Source organism: Berghia stephanieae, chromosome 4 (assembly GCF_034508935.2).
Source record: "Berghia stephanieae isolate SIO BIC M18660-M18661 chromosome 4, UCSD_Bste_1.3, whole genome shotgun sequence".
Classification (NCBI taxonomy): domain Eukaryota; kingdom Metazoa; phylum Mollusca; class Gastropoda; order Nudibranchia; family Aeolidiidae; genus Berghia; species Berghia stephanieae.
The window spans coordinates 28,513,642-28,532,881 of NC_088363.1; the positions used below are offsets into that span (position 1 = coordinate 28,513,642).

Consider the following 19,240-nt stretch of genomic DNA (forward strand, 5'->3'; position numbering starts at 1 on the left):
TCTAAATCAACCCTTTTTAATACGAGTGCGGTGGGTTATAATTGGGTATAGATATAATACGTATTATTATTCATATCATTTCGAAATTGTTTACATTATTAAATAGCAGTAGATTAAGATGATCCGAAAAAGTCTTATTAACTAGTAAAATAAAAGAGAGAACCGTATGATCTTTGGCATACAAAAATAAAAGAAAATAAACAAACAAACAAAAAACAAACCCCAAACAACATTGTGCAGCCTCTATCATTGTTAAAATACAGCAAACCATGGGAACGTTAAACAAAAAACTTATTTTTGAAACTGCTGTTATCGGGTGTAAAATGAGTACCTGGTCGTTAACACTACTTGGCACTACTTAATTATTCGTGGTTTGCGCTTGTATGCACGTTTCCTATCATATGCTTCCACGAAGATCTGTCCACTTCCTCCCTCATGTACTTTGTAGGGATGTTGCTTGTTGATGGGCTCAAACTGCTCAAAAACGTCAACCTCTGACGACCACGAGCTATTTTTCCCTCTATATAGCCGCTGATGTTAGGCTTTTAATGTGCTCGCGTCGCGACACATGGCCAAGAAAGCCGATTTGCCTTTTTCTGATAGTTTTCACAATTTGGATGGGTTTCCCCATTCCATGCAAAACTATTACGTTTGTTATTCTGCCTGCCCATTTGATGCTTAGCAATCTTCTGTTCAACAACATTTCAAAACCTTCTAGGCGGTTTGGACATTTCTTGTCTAGAGTCCAGGGCCAGTTTTCATGAACGAGGACTAGATTTAGTTATTTACTAGTCTAGTAAATGACTTGCTAGTCTTAAGCATAAGCGGAGCGAGTGACTAAAAAAATCAGATTTAATGAACGCTTTCTAGTCTGGGTCTAACTAGTCTCTTGCCTAGAAGTAGGCGTGGTAAGAACGATGCTAGTAACATCATGCTCTCTAGTCCAAGATAGCAGGTAAGATACCCGCCTTCATACTTTCAGCAGAAAAGATTTCCAAAGAGGAAATTAGCAATACATCAGATATAGAAAATGTTTCGTTCTCTGTCATATTTAACTTATTTTTGCAATGATGAATCAAATCACGTGATATTGACTGTCGACAGGTCGACTACAACGATGCCAATGGTCAACTGAGTCGACTGTCAATTCTATATTTAGGCCAATGAGCGTTTCATTTAAACCCAAAAAAATTGAACCAAAAAAACAAAAAAACAAAAAACAAACAAACATAAAAGAAAGTTTGTTCTGATAAATCACATTATTTCAGTGAGTTACAATATAACTTTTGTCTCCACAATACTTTCTAATATTTTTTGGTTGTTCTTTATTTGACGCAATCCCTTCGATTTTGAATTTCCGTTCACTCGCAACACGCGAGCCGACTAGATTCAGTTTTTTTGTTTTTGTTTTTACTCACAAAAATGTGTACTTTCGATGGTCTGCACTTATCGTATAGTGTTTTAAAGCCAGTGTCAATAGCAACAGGACACTTTTTGACTCTGTCATCCGTAACCGATGTATTTTCCTTCTGAATCGAAGCGTTCTCAATCTAAAAATAACTGCTGTCTTGCTGACGCTATGGTGTATCCTAGTAACCAGTCTCAGACTAAAATTTGAAGTCCTGTCTCAGAAAATGACTAAATCTTGCCAAACTTATTCTGAAGGGGCAGTCATTTCAGTCTAGAACTTGCTTCGTCAGCTCAAATGAAATCCGATTTTTTTTTTCAAGTCCTTGGCTAAAGTCAAGAAATAGTCGGAGACTAAGCGCTAGTCCACGTTCATCAAAACCGGCCCATGTTTCTCATGCGAAGAGGAGAGACGAGAAAACGTAAATTTGGATAACCTTAAGTTTCGTGTTTAATTTAATATTGGTGGCATAGATGACGGATCTTAGGTTGCGGAAGGTATTTTTAGCAATCGCTATTCTTTGTTTTATTTATTTTGAAATCTGTAGTGTCGTTGGTGATGTTTGTTAACGACCATGCACTCAGTTTTCTTAACGTTCACCAAAAGTCCCTTTGCTTCGCTACCAGCCACTAATTTGCCAAGCATGATCTGAAGATTTTCTGGTGTCTATGCCATAAGAACCGCATCACCTGCATACCTCAGGGTCGTCAAATTCTCCCTCCAACACATATGCCTGGTACTTTTTCAATTCCACCGAAGATTATTTCAGTGTATGTTGAAAAGGTCTGGCGATAAAACACATCCTTGTCTCACTCCTTTTTTAATATTAAAAAAAATCGCAGGCCTCATCGTCCAATCTTACACATACTTTATATTTACCGAGTCGAAGGCTTTTGAATAGTAATGGAAATTGCATATTGCATATTATTTTAGATAAACATATAAAAAAGGGGGGAACATAAAAGCATGGAAAATATTTTTAGATAAAAACAAACAAAAATCACCCATTCATATTATTTACATAATATGAATGAAAGTTATTTTGAAATATTGCACAATTGCGTTTCGAATTCGGGCTTGTTCCAAACGGGTGCACTATTCAGGTTGCGATACAAATGGCAACTATCAGAATATCTAGCTTATGAGTTCAGATATCCTAAATTATTATTCTACCCCTCTCCTTAAAGAGTAATGCGTAATAATATCAAGTGCAATAATAATTTGTGACGTCATATTATCAAGCGTTAAATTTCATTAAAATGAATTAGATTATTTAAAAAGAAGTGTCAGGCAAATATTTTTACTCAGAGATGCCGAAATCGGAATCGATTTAGGGATAGAGTAAAAAAGTTCTTACATTCTCTAGGTGGGTCTACACCTGAACAATATTCGGCGAACATGGCAAACGGGCCATTCATTGTTTGATGACGAAGGAATTTTAGCCTTTCCGTCCACATCTGAACAGTGTATTCATTGTGTTCGTGGCTGTTCGCTAAACGTGTTCTCTGAGTGCCTCTGCATGCCAGTTAGTACATAATATATGAAACGTGGATTTGATAACAGCCTCGGGAGTCCTTTTCATTGCGTGTTCTTAAAAGAAGAAGAAAAACTACAACTACTACTGTGCTAACACTACTACCAATCCGGCATTTCGTTTCCGTTTCGCACCATCCATCGGTTCCTATGATAATGTCTACTATTTAAATTGCTTTATTTGTTCCATAACAATACCACGCTTTTCTGAAACAATGTGACATGTTCTTTTTTTTTTTTTGCACAGGATGACCACGATGCCCGTTCTCCTCTTATTTAGGCTGAGAAGACCCATTTTCTGTTTCAGTCATAATACTATCCATTAGTTCTTATAGGCCGTTCTCCATCTCAAAAATCACAAAAAGTTGTTGGACCTCCTTGTCTGATTTTGTTTACAGTTCAACAATTGCCCTATAATCTTGATATACCCTTTATTTGTCTCATTGTTTTATCGCTGTAAATAAAAAGAACATAATAATAAACCTGTTTGTGATTTAAACTTCAATGGTGTCAAGCAGCATGTAAAAAGTGCTTGGTTTCATTCGGACGTATTTTAAGCACTGTTCTTCATCATTCAGCACTTCACATGCAAGGTGATAGAAATAGAACTCTCCGTAGGTTTCTCTCTTCTGTTAGCTACTACAAACCCATTTCAATATCGATAACATCATACTCACTCCTCTTTTTATCGGTTGACATTCGCTTGTCTTTTGATCTCTCTGCTGCTTTCTGTTTTCTGATGATTCTCATGTCTTTTCCACCACTACCCATGTCTTGACGTTCTAGATCAGAATGATTTATATCAAATGCTTCAGTGAAAAATTCATTCCCGTTTTTTAACCTACATATTTCTTTTTGTTAGCTTTAATAGTATGTAAATGGCATTCACTTTATTTCCACAAAACCACAATGTCCCTCTCCAATTTATGGCTTTATTCTTTTCATTCTTCTATTACTGCGAAACAATTATTTTTTTGTTATGTGCCTCATTAAGCTGATAAGCCCGGTGAAGCCAGCATTCTGTTGCTGCTTGTCTCTTGGGGGATGAATATCGATATCAAAAGTTTTATTGGGATATGACCTGTTCCACAGATTGCAATTTTAAGTTCTGTGAGAACGGTAACTCCAATATTTCCGAATGTTTCAACATTTCGTTTGTGATTTTTCTGACCTTAGGGCTTGTTCTGATTTCATCTTCTTCGTGTCACATTTTCATTGCATGTTTTACCTCTTCTTTCACGATTTGAGGTACTTCAGTATTTGACTTTTGGTTTTGTTGCAAGTCTGTCATCATCATACAACTCTTTTATAATTTCTGGCCATCTATTATGAATTTAAGCTTTTCACATTATCAATTGTCCGCCTTTTCATTTTATGCATTCAATTGTTTTCTTATTGTTGCCTTTTCCTTTTACCCTTCTGTGCATGTCTTTCGGATCCTTTATTTACAGCCATCTAGACTTGGCTTCACTACATGTTACTTTTCGAATCTTACTGGTAATTTCGAAATACTTATTATTTTTTTCCTTCTACTCTTATCCATTATATCCGGGATGTCATCGGTCATGCACGTTCGTCTTGTTGTTTGTTTTTGATAAGTGCTAATTCTTTTACAGAATCTTTGATGGCGTTATTGAAAGTAGAAAATTAGTTAGACATAATATGCATGATCCTGTCGTGAATTGGGATTGAATTGTATGAGTTTTTTAAAACAATATTTTTCAAAAATTCTGGCAGTTTTATGCTAGACGTCTAGAATGTGTTGGAAGCCAGTTTAAGTCGCAAAATAAAATATATTCACACATCACAATCTTAAAATGGCTTACTAGACTAACCGTATTTCATCGTTTTGTTTAAAAATTTATAATAGTCTATCCAAAAGACCTTGCCTGCTTATAGAGACTGACTTGCGACCCGTAAGTATTTGAAATACCGCAACAACTAATGTTTTCACTAGGTGGTCAAATTTCTGGACTAATTATTCTATCAATGCTCCCAATGATTATCTACTTTGTGTATATTCTCTTTGTGATAGTAATGGAAACGGTTTGATATTGAATTTCGTATACACCCATGGTTTATTAGTCATTCTTAGCGATACAATCTTTAAATTAAGAACAACAACCAAAATCCCGATATTGCGATTGGATAATACTTACTTGAACCTAGCGACATTGTTGTGCTGTCGCTTTATTTGTGAGGCCTTCCGTAAGCTCCTAGTTGTAACATCTCTTTCAATTAGTATTTTCACCGTGGATCTTTTGTCAGGCGTTTATTTATTCAATTTATCAATATATAGTAGTATTTTAAAGACTCGAGAACAAACCATGATAGATTAGTAACAGTTAAATTTGTCCTAATACGACCATTGTTTTGGTTCTCCGCCGCCATTTTGTCTTTGAAATATTGAATGGAAGTGCAAAGCAGTCCTAGGGTTGTTTTTGTTTTGTTTTTTGGGGTGTTTTTTGGTTGTTTGTTGTTTTGTTTTTTTGTTTTTTTGTTTTTTTTTTTTGTTTTTTTGTTTTTTGCTATTAAGGTTAGCTTGAGGACGGCGGATTTTTTTCAATCAGGGTTAGTCATTGGTCTTAGTAAAGGACCTAGGGTGTTTTTGGTCCTCTTAGTTGAAGGAATATTTGGGTTGTTTCCCTTTGTACGAGGAGCTTACGGAAGGCCTCCCCTTTATTTTGATATTATGTGTTTATTGCAAACGTTTCCAGGATACATACCAATGTCCCCAATGACAAAATGCCAGTCTTCCAAATCTTAACTCTTGCCACATTTTCGTCAGTGCGTGTTCTTTTTAAGATGCTAACCCCCTTCTTTGAGACAGCCAATTTGCTTAAAACTTTCACACTATCTTCTGATAGTCTTGACAGAGGGCATATGCAATTTCTGTTGATTCCAAGACATGGCTATTGTGCAAGGAATTTACCCAATGGAAACCGTACGTGCTCTTATTGGCTAGCCAACCAGCGGCCTCGATGAGAAAACCATCCGCCATTTTGACTTGGGCTGGGAATTGCGTTACTATAGTAAACAAGCGGTGATCGGCCGTTCATGAAATCTAAGAAAATAACTTCCTACTCGCTCGTTTTACTCAAAATTATTCAAAAGGATGACTCTAAAATAATATAAATGTGACTTCTTAAGGTTTTCTTCACTTTCAAAACCACACAACATTCTATTAATGATTACGTCCTAGCCAAAAATGAATATTGACAGGTCGACCGTCAGACGACAAACATCAATGCGAAGTGTAGAGAGAGTCAAGCTATTGTTTGTCTTGTCCTGTTCTATATAGAGAAAAGGATAAATAGTATAGCATCGTGTCTGAGTGGTTGCGTGTCATAGTCATGTTTTTAAATTGTTTCTGTTGTTTATGTGTGTAGTGATGACTCTCTCACACTCACTGCATCATCATAGCATAGAGACGCCTCTCTAGTCTCGTCAAAGTTGCTGCCATTCAGTTGAACAGTCAGATTGAATCCTTTGTTGCCAGCCCTTTAGCAGGTTTACAAAGATTCTTCATCTATCTTCTTTTCCTTCACTGCCAATACGCATGATATATCTATAACTTTACACTGATTTGATTTTGTGCCGAGAGACAAGTTTTATGTCCAAACAATAATAATAATAATAATAATAATAATAATAATAATAATAATAATATAATAATAATAATAAATAATAATAATATAATAATAATAATATATAATAATAATAATAATAATATAATAATAATAATAATAATAATAATATATAATAATAATAATAATAATAATAATAATAATAATAATAATAATAATACATGGCATTTATATCGCGCGATGCTCAATGCACGTTACAAATAAATATACAAAAGTTATATATATAAAACGTATACCAGAATGATGTCAAAGCAGCAGTATATGTAATATCCTATCAATATCATGAAAATGTAACAGTAAAAAGGTAATGCTTAACAATGATTTAAAACTATTAATAGGTTTCACTTCTCTTATCCGTCTGGACAGGAATTTCACACAATTGGCCCATTGTGTGTAAAGGAACCGCCGCCATAAAACTTATAATCAGGGGCGTGGCTCTATTGGTTCAAATGGTGCCTGGCACCACATCCATGTTTTAAAAATGGATAACAGCATTTTTTTAAATATATAAAACTGAGAAATGGTATATATCGCCTTTTATCAACAGTGCGAAACAGACTCCCTTTCTGTCACAACGCCTTCTACCCACGCTTTTCTCCCGATTCACACAGTCCGTTGATGACTGTCGTCAGCGACTGTGTACTATGGCTGAGCGAGTGACTGGATTTCCCCACTCAAACGATTCCAAGGAGCGAATCTTTGCTGGCTCCTTAAGGCTATTACTATAATGTACTATAATGTTGCCACATTAAATACCTGGCTCGAATTTTTACCATCTTCACATACGAGAAAAAACCCGCCTCAGGTGCCGAGGAATTTTTGCTCCAACTCTGTTGGACTGGGGAAAAATAGCTAATGTTGGTCATTTACGTCCTAGTCATAGTATGGTAACTTCGACCATCTTTATTATTATCGAAATCACGATTATTAACAAGTTCATTTGTTTCTCTCTTTGTGTCGTGATTATTGTATATATTAATTTATTATTATTATTATTATTATTATTATTATTATTATTATTATTATTATTATTATTATTATTATTATTATTATTATTATTATTATTATACATCATCATCATCATCATCATCATCATCATCATCATCATCATCATTATCGTCATCATCATCATCATCATCATCATTATTATATTATTATTATTATTATTATTATTATTATTATTATTGCTGCAAAAATTGATATGAAGCAATGTGAACGAGTTAAGTCAAACATTTCTTGATAGTGATGCTATATGCTAAATGCATGATCTTCGCGTGAATATGCGTGTTTGACTTTGTGTGTGTGTGTGTGCGTGCGCGTTCATCTCACATACACACACACACACACACAGATAGGTAGATAGATAGATAGATAGATAGATAGAGAGAGAGAGAGAGAGAGAGAGAGAGAGAGAGAGAGATCTTGTATGGTGTCATGTTTGATTTCCGAAGTGGAATGGGGCTGTTTCATGACGTAACTACAGTACTCTTTTAATAGCCCATCGGCTGTTTACATTCTTACGCTTTGTAAGTTTTGAAATTACCCTTTGTTCGATTGACATTCAATGTCTGCATGTGTCCCTTTAGCCATTTCCCTCAGTGTCCAAACTCCAATCAATATATTCGTTCGTGATTTATATAAACAAACTATTGAAAAGATTTGCAGGAATAGAAACATCACCATGCAAATTTACTTTACAAGTATGTAAGTTTTTTTTCTTTCTTTTATATTTACACATGTAGCATGTGTAAGTCATTTTCGTCTGGCACCACTTTATACTGTAAGCATGCCACGCCGCTGGTTATAATTGTAATTATTTCTAAGGGTAAGTTTCGTTTTGTCAGTCGAGGATAGAATTCTTTTTTGGTACATAAATTTCTAGCATGCTTTTAATGTAGTCAGGTGTTTCATCATTTAGTCTTTTTAAACCAAAACAGAGCAATCTTAAAATGATTCTTTCCTTGAGAGGCAGCCAGTTCAGCTCATGCAGAATAGGCAGGGAATGTGACAGTCTCTTTTGTCTTGTCAATAATTTAGCTGCACTATTCTGTATGACCTGCAGGCGCGAAATTTTATCATGGCTATTGTGAGATAAAAGACCATTGCAATAGTCTAGATGTGATAAAAAAAAGAGTTGTGACGAGGTTCATTGTTGCATCTTTAGTAAGGAAATATCTAATCTTAAGATAATTTGTAAGAGATTTACAGAGGCTGTCTACTCGCACTTTCGTAAAAAAAATCATGTTCCAGGAATACCCCGAGATTTCGAACGCCTGTCATGGGTTAAATTGAACAACCATTTATATTCACACTTAAATGTTCCATCAAACCATTTCCGCTTCTATTTTCAGTTCAAAGCATAACTTCTGTCTTTTCATCATTCAATTTCAACGTATCTGTTTCAATCCAACATTTTACTTCTGCAATGCAGGCGATGTCAATGAAGGAATATTGCCTGGAATATCAAATTTGTATAGCTGTGTATCGCCAGCATAAAAGTGGTAGAAAATGTAATTTCTTACCAAAAAAATTCAGAAAGAGGTTGAGTATACATGGTAAAAATAACAGAACCCAAGACTGACCCTTGTGGAACACCATCCCAAAGGCAGAATTCATTTGATCTAGCCATATTAATCTGGACAACTTGTTTCCTACATTCTAAATATGACTTAAACCATTCAATCACTGTTCTTCTGATCCATGTTTTATTCCAATGTTTGATCAATATTGAGTGGTCAACTGTATCAAATGCAGCTGGTAGATCTAATAAAGCCAAAAGAGATACATTATTTGTGTCTAAATTGTTAAGAATGTCGGTGCTAAGTTTTAAAAGGGCAGTTTCAGTGCTGTGGTATGATTTATATGAAGACTATTGAGATTATTATTTCATTTACATGAAGCAGTAGCCTTTTTAAGACAATTCGTTCAAGCACTTTAGATAAAAAGGGAATGTTCGAAGAGGGTCTGTAATTTGTGTCATCATTTGTGTTGACATCTGACTTTTTCCAAGGGTTTGATAATGGCATTTTTATACACATCAGGGACTAGTCCAGAGGAAAGAGAGTTATATATATAAGTTTGGTAATTGCTTGAAGCACAACGTCGAGACATTCTTTAAGCAGATATATGGGAAGGGTGTCAAGATCACAGTGCTTATATGGACTTTAATGATAGTCTCTCGAACTTCGTCTTCGGTTATAGGTTCAAAGGAGTCGAAAATGTTTCCATTTAAAGATTTGAAGGTGGGTGGTGAATGTGTTGGTTTATCCAAATTTTGTCAAATGGTTATGATTCTGTTGTTAAAGAATATAGCAAAATCTTCAGCAAGGAGGCTACCATTTTTTGAAACTGGGAATTGGCTGTTCTTTTTTATTCCCTGGTAGGTTGTTAGCAACGCTGTTGTAGAGTACTTTACAAGTTTTGATGTTTTCTATTTTAGTGTTGTAATAATTTCTTTTGGCCATATTTATCAAATTATAGAAGGTATTTTTTTACAGATTTATAAATATAAAATGTGTGTACTTCGAGGCCGCTTTTTCGCCAAACTCTTTCTGCCTTCCTTTTTTCAATTTTGGTTTATCTCCGAGTTAAACTTGTATTTTGTCTTTCTAAAATGACCAGTTTTCAATGGGGCGTATTTGTTAAGGGTTTTAAAGCCATACTGTTGAAGTCTAATATATTTTTCACATTTAAAATTTTTTCATTAAGTTCAGACTTAATACTTTAAACGTCTATGTATTAACAATCTCTTTTCCCTGTTCTTTTTTAAGGGGAAGCATTACACAGATAGAGGTCGACAAAAATTCCACGATGGTCTGATAGCGCCAAATCAATCACGTCTGGGGTTTTTTGTACGTGATACCCCTGATAGGAGAAATGACCTAATCAATCGTACTTCCAGATTAATGAGTTGCTTCCATTATGTGATGTTTTAGCTCCTGCTCCGAGAGTAAAACTTTGATTTTATTCACGGGCGAACGTTGCGACTGGAAATGATTGTTGAAATCGCCAATAAATATAAATGGTGACTTTTTCAATATGTGGTGTAGGACATCTTCCTGAAATTCAAGACAGAATGTACTGTTTGAATTTCTGGGCCCGGCGTTAAATACATTTAATATCGACATTTGATGAATCGGAATGAAAGGATAGCCGTGCAGCCTCGTAGCTCTCTCTCTCTCTCTCTCTCTCTCTCTCTCTCTCTCTCTCTCTCTCTTTCTCTCTCTCTCTCTCTCTCTCTCTCTCTCTCTCTCTCTCTCTCTCTCTCTCTTTCTTTTTTTGGTTCGAAGGACACGTTGGAAACTTGTCTTTTATATATAAATACCTACCCCCCCCCCCTTGGGAACACCTCATGGTGATGATTTCCATTCCTGTGAAGGTGGACAAGACACTGAAATGTGATGATCGCCAATATCTTTACAGAGCCAGGACTCGGTTATACACAAAATGTCTATGTTGCAATTAATGATATTGTCTTGTATTTCATCGTGTTTATTTTTAATGGACATTGCATTAATGTGTACAACGCGGACTGAGGATAGTAAAACACATATAGGTACTTTGGACAAGACTAATAATGGGGAAAGTGAATGTTGAGTTGTCGATCTGTATTATTTTGGTCGATGACCAATGATGCAGTGTTGTTTCCGTCGACCACTGCGATTTTTACGTTCTTTATTTCTTTCACAGTAAGGCGAAGTAAAAGAGTAATGATTAAAAGTCCAAAAATTGATGATAAAAACAACTCATGTTGGACAAGCAGTGTAAACAATGTCTCCATTTTTGTATACTAAATTCCGTTGTGCGTAAGGCGTTGGTAAAATGAAAATGTCAGTTCGAATAGTGCTCACTCAGGTATGCAAATAAAATGATGTCGTTAAAATGTTAAGTTGCACATAATTGATCAATTTCATAAAATCTAAATATAGATGCACCGAAATGAATAAAAATGTCAGAAGATTTGGAATATTTATTTTAAAATGTTAAATATCACGTAATTTAATTAATAATGTCTGGGCCATATTAAACACCAAAGTATTACAAGTTGATTGATATAAAAATCTAATAGGATTCAATAGTCGTAACCTCACTTCCTTCCTAATGACGCATGGTAACTTAGTAACACTGGCTCTAAACTATCGGAACAATCGCGCACGCCCGTATGAAATATTTCTCCGGCTAGCATAAAAACGCTTCCAGAGGAAAAAAACAAATAAATATGATCATGTTTTGACTTTTACACATTCTGATCAAAAGGCATATGAAAAGGGAATGAAAAGTTCTAGCCAGCATGAAGAACAAAAAGTAATGATTTTCTTTGTTTAGAACCAAGATGGCCGCCGTTGCCTGGCGGCGTGACATCAGACTACTGAATCCAATTGGAAATACAACGAGAGCACAGTGATAACATCCATTTTAACGACAGCACAAGACACAACGTCTGCCTGCTGGGCGTGTTACTTAGTATTATTGTGATGAATTCCATATCATCTCCATCGAGTAATAAAAAAAATCATCGGAAGTTCAGGAAATGGCATAGTAACTACTTGCACTCATGTCAATGACTAAACGTTTATTTAAACTTTTAATGAATTTTAATATGGATATGTTGAGTGAGATAGTGACAAATAAGTGTAATAATGTTAAAGGTTTTAATTGCGAGTCCTGTGAAGATCGACAGAGAAAGGTTTGATGACAACGGAATTCTGAGGAAGATAATTTGTTACTTTAGGAGGATAATGGAAAGAGATGTACGTGTGGCCAATGGTATAATGAGAAGAAATTTGTTTTGAATCGGGAGAAGAAATGTTTTCAAATTCGAGCTCAAGTTTATTAAATGCACAAGACAGTGTGCTCATCGCGTCAAATAACACGTTTATCACACAACACGAATCTCTGCCACTAGACATTCATTTTTCATGATGTTTTTGTGCATATGAAAAACGCGTCAAAATGATTTAGGGTCCACTCTGTGTCTACTGTGCCAAGTAGTTGTTTATTCCATTCGCGCAATGTCTAGCGTAAATTATGTGTTGTCAATGCCTACAGCTGATGAAATTTGTGATGGTGTGATGAAGTCTGATATACTACCTATTTTTGTTTGGGGGTGGGGGGGGGGAGGTGTTCAATTGCTGATGAAGTCTAAAACATGTATGGCTTAATGTTTGCTTTCGACTGATGTATTCGTGCTCTCTGAATATTTTCATTGACAGTAATACGTTTTATCTTGTATAGATCCAAGGCAGTCAAAACTTACTCCAATACTGGTCAGACAAGTTGAATATATGCCTGTATTATGGGTCACATTTAGGCAAGTTTGATGATTCCCCTGTAGAGTTTTATTTAAACGGAGTCCAAAGAATGCTATATTCTTCAATTGTTTCAGTGGTCGACCCAACATTTTGTAATCCAATCTCACTGTATATTTCTTGGTGGAGATTGGAGTTTTATTTCCAATGAAGCACGAAGTAAGAAAAAGGTGATAACATCTTGTAATATGAAGAATGTGAACATGGACATTTTTAAACAAGATCTGGACCATAACGTTAAAAATAAACATGATGCAAATGGTCTCCACGAATCAATTGTTGATACGGTGGAAAAGCATGCTCCCTTAAAAACTAGAGTAGTAAGGGTGAATCCCTGGTATAATACAGAAAAAAAATTGACTGGATTAGCCATTAGGTGGGCAGAGAGAAAATGGCTCAAATCCAGAGATGCTGTTGATAAGAAACTGTACATCACGGCTAGAAATGATGCGAAAGCCGTCAATTTCAGGGCCAAAAATAAATTCTATGAAGACCGCTTGAAAAAAGTCGGGCGTCCGAGACAGGAACTGCTGCGACAACAGACGCAAGCAACTCTCCCATCTTCAATCGATCGTGCAAATCTACCAACTCGCTTTGTTCAATATTTTAAAGAAAAAAACGGATACCAACATTTGATAAGATTCATTGTGATTCATTAACAAATTATTTTTCAAAGATCACTGAAGCTGACTTACGTAACTGCAGTATGTCGTCTCCAAATAAAAGTTGCGATTTAGACACGGTAAATACTGCCATCCTAAAAATAATTCGTTGCAGTCAGGTGCTATACCAGACATTTCCAAAGTTGCTCATGCCAAACCCCTTTTGAAAAAATCTGATCTAGATAAAGAGAACTTTAAAAAACTATCACCCTCTCTAATCTTCCTTTTCTCTCTAAAATCTTGGAAAAGCTTGTTTTGAAACGATTACTGTCTCATCTTAAAAATAATTGTTTTGAAGAAAAATTTCAGTCGGCTTATAGGCAATATCATTCGGGGGAAACGGCACTTGTTAGGGTTGTTAATGATCTCCTCTCTGTAATAGATAATGGTTCATGTTCTTTGCTGAATTTGCTTGACTAATCGTCTGCTTTTGATATTATTGACCACAGTCTTCTCCTCAAACATCTTGAAATTTTTATGGCGTGTCTGATACAGCGCTTGATTGGTTTAGGTCATATTTGTTTAATCGTAAACAGAGTACTACGGTGGATGAATACAGATCTGAGGAAATTATTCTTGATTGTGGGGCTCCCCAGGGTTCAGTACTTGGACCCGTTCTTTTTGTTCTGTACGTTGACCCTCTGTCTAAAATCATCAGAAGTTTCGGTCTGTCTTACCATCAATACGCTGATGATATGCAATTGCACTGCGTCTCCAATACGAGAAATTTACAATAAGTATCAGCTGATAGTAAAAGTTGTATCCAAAGTGTTAAGGAATGGATGACTGAGAACAGACTAAAACTGACTGATGATAAGACGGAGGTGTTGTATGTGGGGGACACGAAGTAGAAAAGTGAAACATATTTGAAGCTGGGGGATGCCTCCATTCAAATTGTTGTCAAAGTGAAAAACCTTGGCACATTCTTAGACTCTGGACTGTCGATGGAGTATCAGGTTTATAATTTGTTAGATCTCTCTTTATTCAACTAAAAAAGATTGCTTCCATTAGACGGTTCATATCTGAGGATGTGACCAAGCACTTGGTTGTGTCCCTCGTACTATCGAAATTGGATTTAAATTTGTTTCGTCAAATCTCATCTTTAACAGACGCCATCGTTTTCATAACATGGGTTCTGTACCAACCTTTCGGTTAATTAGGATGACAATGAAGTGGGAGTACTTGCATTACATCGATACCAGTTCGTGGTTCCTCTCATTATTTTGAATACAATCACTTTCTTTAAATGTATCTAAATCATTTTCCGTTCTTAAGTTTGGAAAAACATTTTACGATAAGTACGCGAAATATATAACTCATTAAATGCAGAATAAATCTCTCCATGCCCAAATAAAAAGCTCCGTGGCGTTCTCTTACAAAGTCAAAAATGTATTGTCTATTACAACAATAAACATTGGGTTCAAATTTATCCAACATTTGATCACATTCATTTAAAACTTTAAATGTAAAGTGCTAGTATTTAAAATAACTAGGCGGATAAAGACAAAAATATAAAACAATGCTCATGTTTCTCTTTTAGTTTCAAATAATTATCTTTAGCATAGGACGAAGTTAAAAATAAATGGACCATCAGAACCAATAACATCCGATGTCTAATTCTATTGTAAGTTAAACCAGAGAGCATATCTTATTACAAAGAAACATCGTTACAAATATATACGTCAACGAATGCATTGTAAAATTAATATCTAAAATGCAATTAGTAATCTCAAAGGTCAATCGATGAACAATCAGTGCCAGTACTTTGGAAAACATCGATTGTCGTTCCAGTTCCAAAAAAGCGTTGTCCGACCGTATTGAATGACTTCCGTCCAGTGGCGCTTACATCGCTTGTAATGAAATGTTTAGAAAAAATTTTAAAATCTGAGCTCCTACAAAAATGTTATGACCTGAAATTGCTAGATCCGTACCAATTTGCATACCAGCAACATCTCAGTGTTGAAGACGCACTATTAACCGCCACAAATTTCATCTCGAAACACCTTGACCAAACGCCCTCGAATTACGCCAGAATCCTGTTTGTCGACTTTTCGTCAGCTTTTAATGCCATGAACACAGATATTTTGCTTCAAAAGTTGTGCAGCATGGATATTCCAAACTACCTTATTAAATGGTATAAAGAGTTTCTGACCCATAGACCGCAATGTGTAAAATTGGGTGAACATATCTCCAACAAAAGAACGTTGTCGAACGGATGTCCCCAAGGCTGCGTGAGTTCCCCAATCCTGTACATCTTATACACCAACGACTGCAGACCATCCTTTGAAAATTGTTTTATAGTGAAATATGCAGACGATACTGCTATTCTTGGCTTATTAAAAGATAAAGTTACCGAAAAGAATTATTTCAAACAAATAAATATATTCACCGATTGGTGTAAACAAAATCAGCTTGAATTAAATGTTGAAAAAACGAAAGAACAGGTGTTTGGTGTAAAAAATAAAAACGACTTAAAGTGTGTGGCGATCGGTAAAGATGATGTTGAGATAGTTGACTATTTTAAATATTTAGGAATAACCATTGATAGTTCCCTCAATTTCTCTCAACATATTAATATAATATCTAAGAAAGTTGCCCAAAGATTATACATCCTAAGGAAATTGAGAACATTTCAAGTAAGGAAGAAAACTATGTTAAGAATTTATGACTCATTGATTAAAAGTGTAATTGCGTTTGGCTGCACCATATGGTTTGGAGGATGCCGACTTAAAGATAAATCAAAATTTCAAAATCTATCAAAGAGGCATCAAAAATAATAAACCATCCTCTTGATGGAGTAGAAAGAATTCATGGAAAAGAAATAGAAAGGAAAGCATTCTCAATTAACAACAATAAAAAACATATTTTATACCATGAATTTAGTCTTTTACCATCTGGGAGAAGGTTTTGTCAGATTAAATGTAGAACTAACAAGTATAAATCAACGTTCGTTCCATCAGCAATAAAAATTTTGAATATTTCATATGGTACAGAAAAACCAAGGATTGATTCGTTGACTGATTAACTGATTAATTTATTTAATGTAAGATTAACTGACCAATTGATAATGATGATAATTTTTGGTGTCGAATTGCCACAATCGTAACAAATTGAAAACGAAATGAATATGTTTATGTTGTGTATATCGCACGTGTGAAAGAAAGAAAGAAAAGAGAGAGAGAGAGAGAGAGAGAGAGAGAGAGAGAGAGAGAGAGAAAATAAGTAGGAGTGAAATATCTGTTCAATCTTAGTTATCGTTTAACATTATAACAAGTGTAACTAAATGACAAATTGCCATATTTATGGACAATAAAGATCTATTATTATTATTATTATTATTAATGCAAACTTTTTGTAATAATTTCAAACCCTGTTGATATTTTTAGATGCCTACGTGCACATATCAATTGTAAAACCCTTTAGTGTATTCTGCTAATTGATATTAGAGCTCCATAAATGATAATTTTTTATTAATGTTGATTAATATTAATCTCATGATTTATCGTTGTTCCAGAATTTTCCAGAAATGGCAGGGATATGCGGCTTTTCGTTATTAAGGTTATTTCTAATTATAATTGTGAAAAGCTCAATTGTGTCTGCATTCTTCTCTGATGAAGCAAAACGACTCTTAGGCGATGATATAACATTAGAGAACTGGCCAATAATCCACACGTCTTTCTGTGGGCGTAAATGTGTGGATGGAAAACTTGTATACGACCGATATACTTGTTGCAGTGAACCATATTGCTTTCCTTGTACGTGTGATGAAGATTGCATTCAAAGAGGCACGTGTTGCCCTTCTCCAGATTGGGTATATAAAGATTTTGAAATGGAGAGAGACCTGTTCAACAAAGGTAGTTATGATGAAATGCACGATCTCTTTAACAGAACGTACGATAAAGAACACATCCGTACTTATGGATGTTCATCGACGTGGCAAGATCCGATAATCAGAGACAAATGTGAAAACAAATCGGCTTATACCGATTTTGAATACTTAGTTCCAGCTATAGATGTCACGACCGCATTAACATTTGATAATATATTCTGTGGTGTATGTAATGGATTTAAATTAGGATTAGATTCTAATAGCTCTTATATAGGAAGTTTGAAACAGAATTTAACTAATGGACTGAAACCTTTTGTGTATGGATTAAAATGTGGGGTGACCCAAAACAAAGTCCGTCATTTTGTAGATCGATTCGAGTTGCTGAAAGCATATTTGTTAGAAACCAATGGATTTACTTGTTATGCAAAAACAATGGAGATATATGGTGGAAAATGTGGGAGTGGCTGGGATAGTTACTTTGATCCAGATAAACCGTTCTTCACCTCGTGTCCAGACACTTCTTCTCCAGTCTTAATCCAACTCTGCCATAACCTCCCTGACATACCCTCACTACGGGTCTCTACAGCTAAAAATCTGTTTTGCTTTTTATGCAACGGTTTAGATGCCAAATACGTTAAAAACTGCGATTATTACCCTGGTTCGTTGGAGTCCACATCATATCTATATTTTTATTATTTCAACGATCTCCCCTTCAAACCTGACAAGCAGGAGAATACAGCTAAAAGTGATGTCTGTTGGGAACATAACGTGGCGGATTCCAAGGTAAGAAAATTTAATATAAAGTGAATACTTGTTTGTTATCCATCATATTTCCGGTGTTGCTGTTTATTTGGATGACACTCGAGATTTAGGTCCGAAGCCTCCAATCTCGCAGTGGACAGAGAAAGTTTTAGGCCTTCAAAAAGATTCTTTACTACGGGAATATACAAAAAATGGACTGTTGTTGTTCAGTTTAAAATTCTCAAAATAAAAAGCAATAATAATATCTAATGCATTAAATATATGTTGAGAGCGTTACTATGTCACAAGGAAGTGAATAGAGCGCTTTACAGATGCGTTAACACATTAGTTTGGAAATGAATTATGCTTTGGGATGCTTTTTAAATATATTGTTTGATGAAAAATGTCAAAATTCTTTTGGAAGTTTGTTCAAGAGGGTTGCGACGTTTCTGGAAAACGAGCAAGCAGTTTTCCATCGGATAATGAGCGAATGGATTGAGTCGGTATTTAAAACTTCAGTTCGTCATAGAGATACGATGTTTGACTTGTTGTAAGACATTTAAACACAATACCAGATTTTTGTGCTGGAATATTTATTCAAGAATGAAACTCATTTAGTAGATATGAAGCAGTTTCTTACTGCGTTGAAGGACTAATCATGCAGAATAGGATTCAATAGTCTGATGTCACGTCGCCCAGCAACGAGCAGCTTGGTTCCAAACAAAGAAAATCGGTACTTTTTATTCTTCATGCTGGCTAGAACTTTTTCACATGTCATGTGATCAGAATGTATAAAATTCAAAACATGATCAGATTTATAATGTTATTCTCCTCTGAATAGACTTTTTTGCTCGTCAGAGGACTCTTTCATAAGGGTGTCCGCCATTGTTCCGATAGTTTAGAACCAGTTACTAAGTTACCCTGCGTCATTACGGGGGAAGTAACGTCACAACTGTTGAAGCGTATTGTCTTGAATAATTTGTAGCCAATAATCTCGCTGTTGCCGTCTAAAATGAGAGGAGAAAAAAACAGTGTTACTGTTACAGTAAAGGTTGTGTCGTTTTTTAATTTTTTAATTGTTTTATTTTATCAATTTTGTTAAGGTAGGCAGT

General features: G+C 35.2%; 1 protein-coding gene across 1 annotated transcript in view; it reads left to right on the forward strand.

Moving 5' to 3' along the window:
- LOC144970366 (uncharacterized) overlaps positions 1–19,240 on the forward strand; it is a 51,857-nt gene continuing 32,617 nt past the window's right edge. The window contains exons 1-2 of the mRNA XM_078909927.1: positions 1–30; positions 17,073–18,170. Of these exons, the coding sequence (XP_078766053.1) occupies positions 17,085–18,170 (1,086 nt within the window). The 5' untranslated portion in view covers positions 1–30; positions 17,073–17,084. The remainder of the gene's footprint in view (positions 31–17,072; positions 18,171–19,240) is intronic.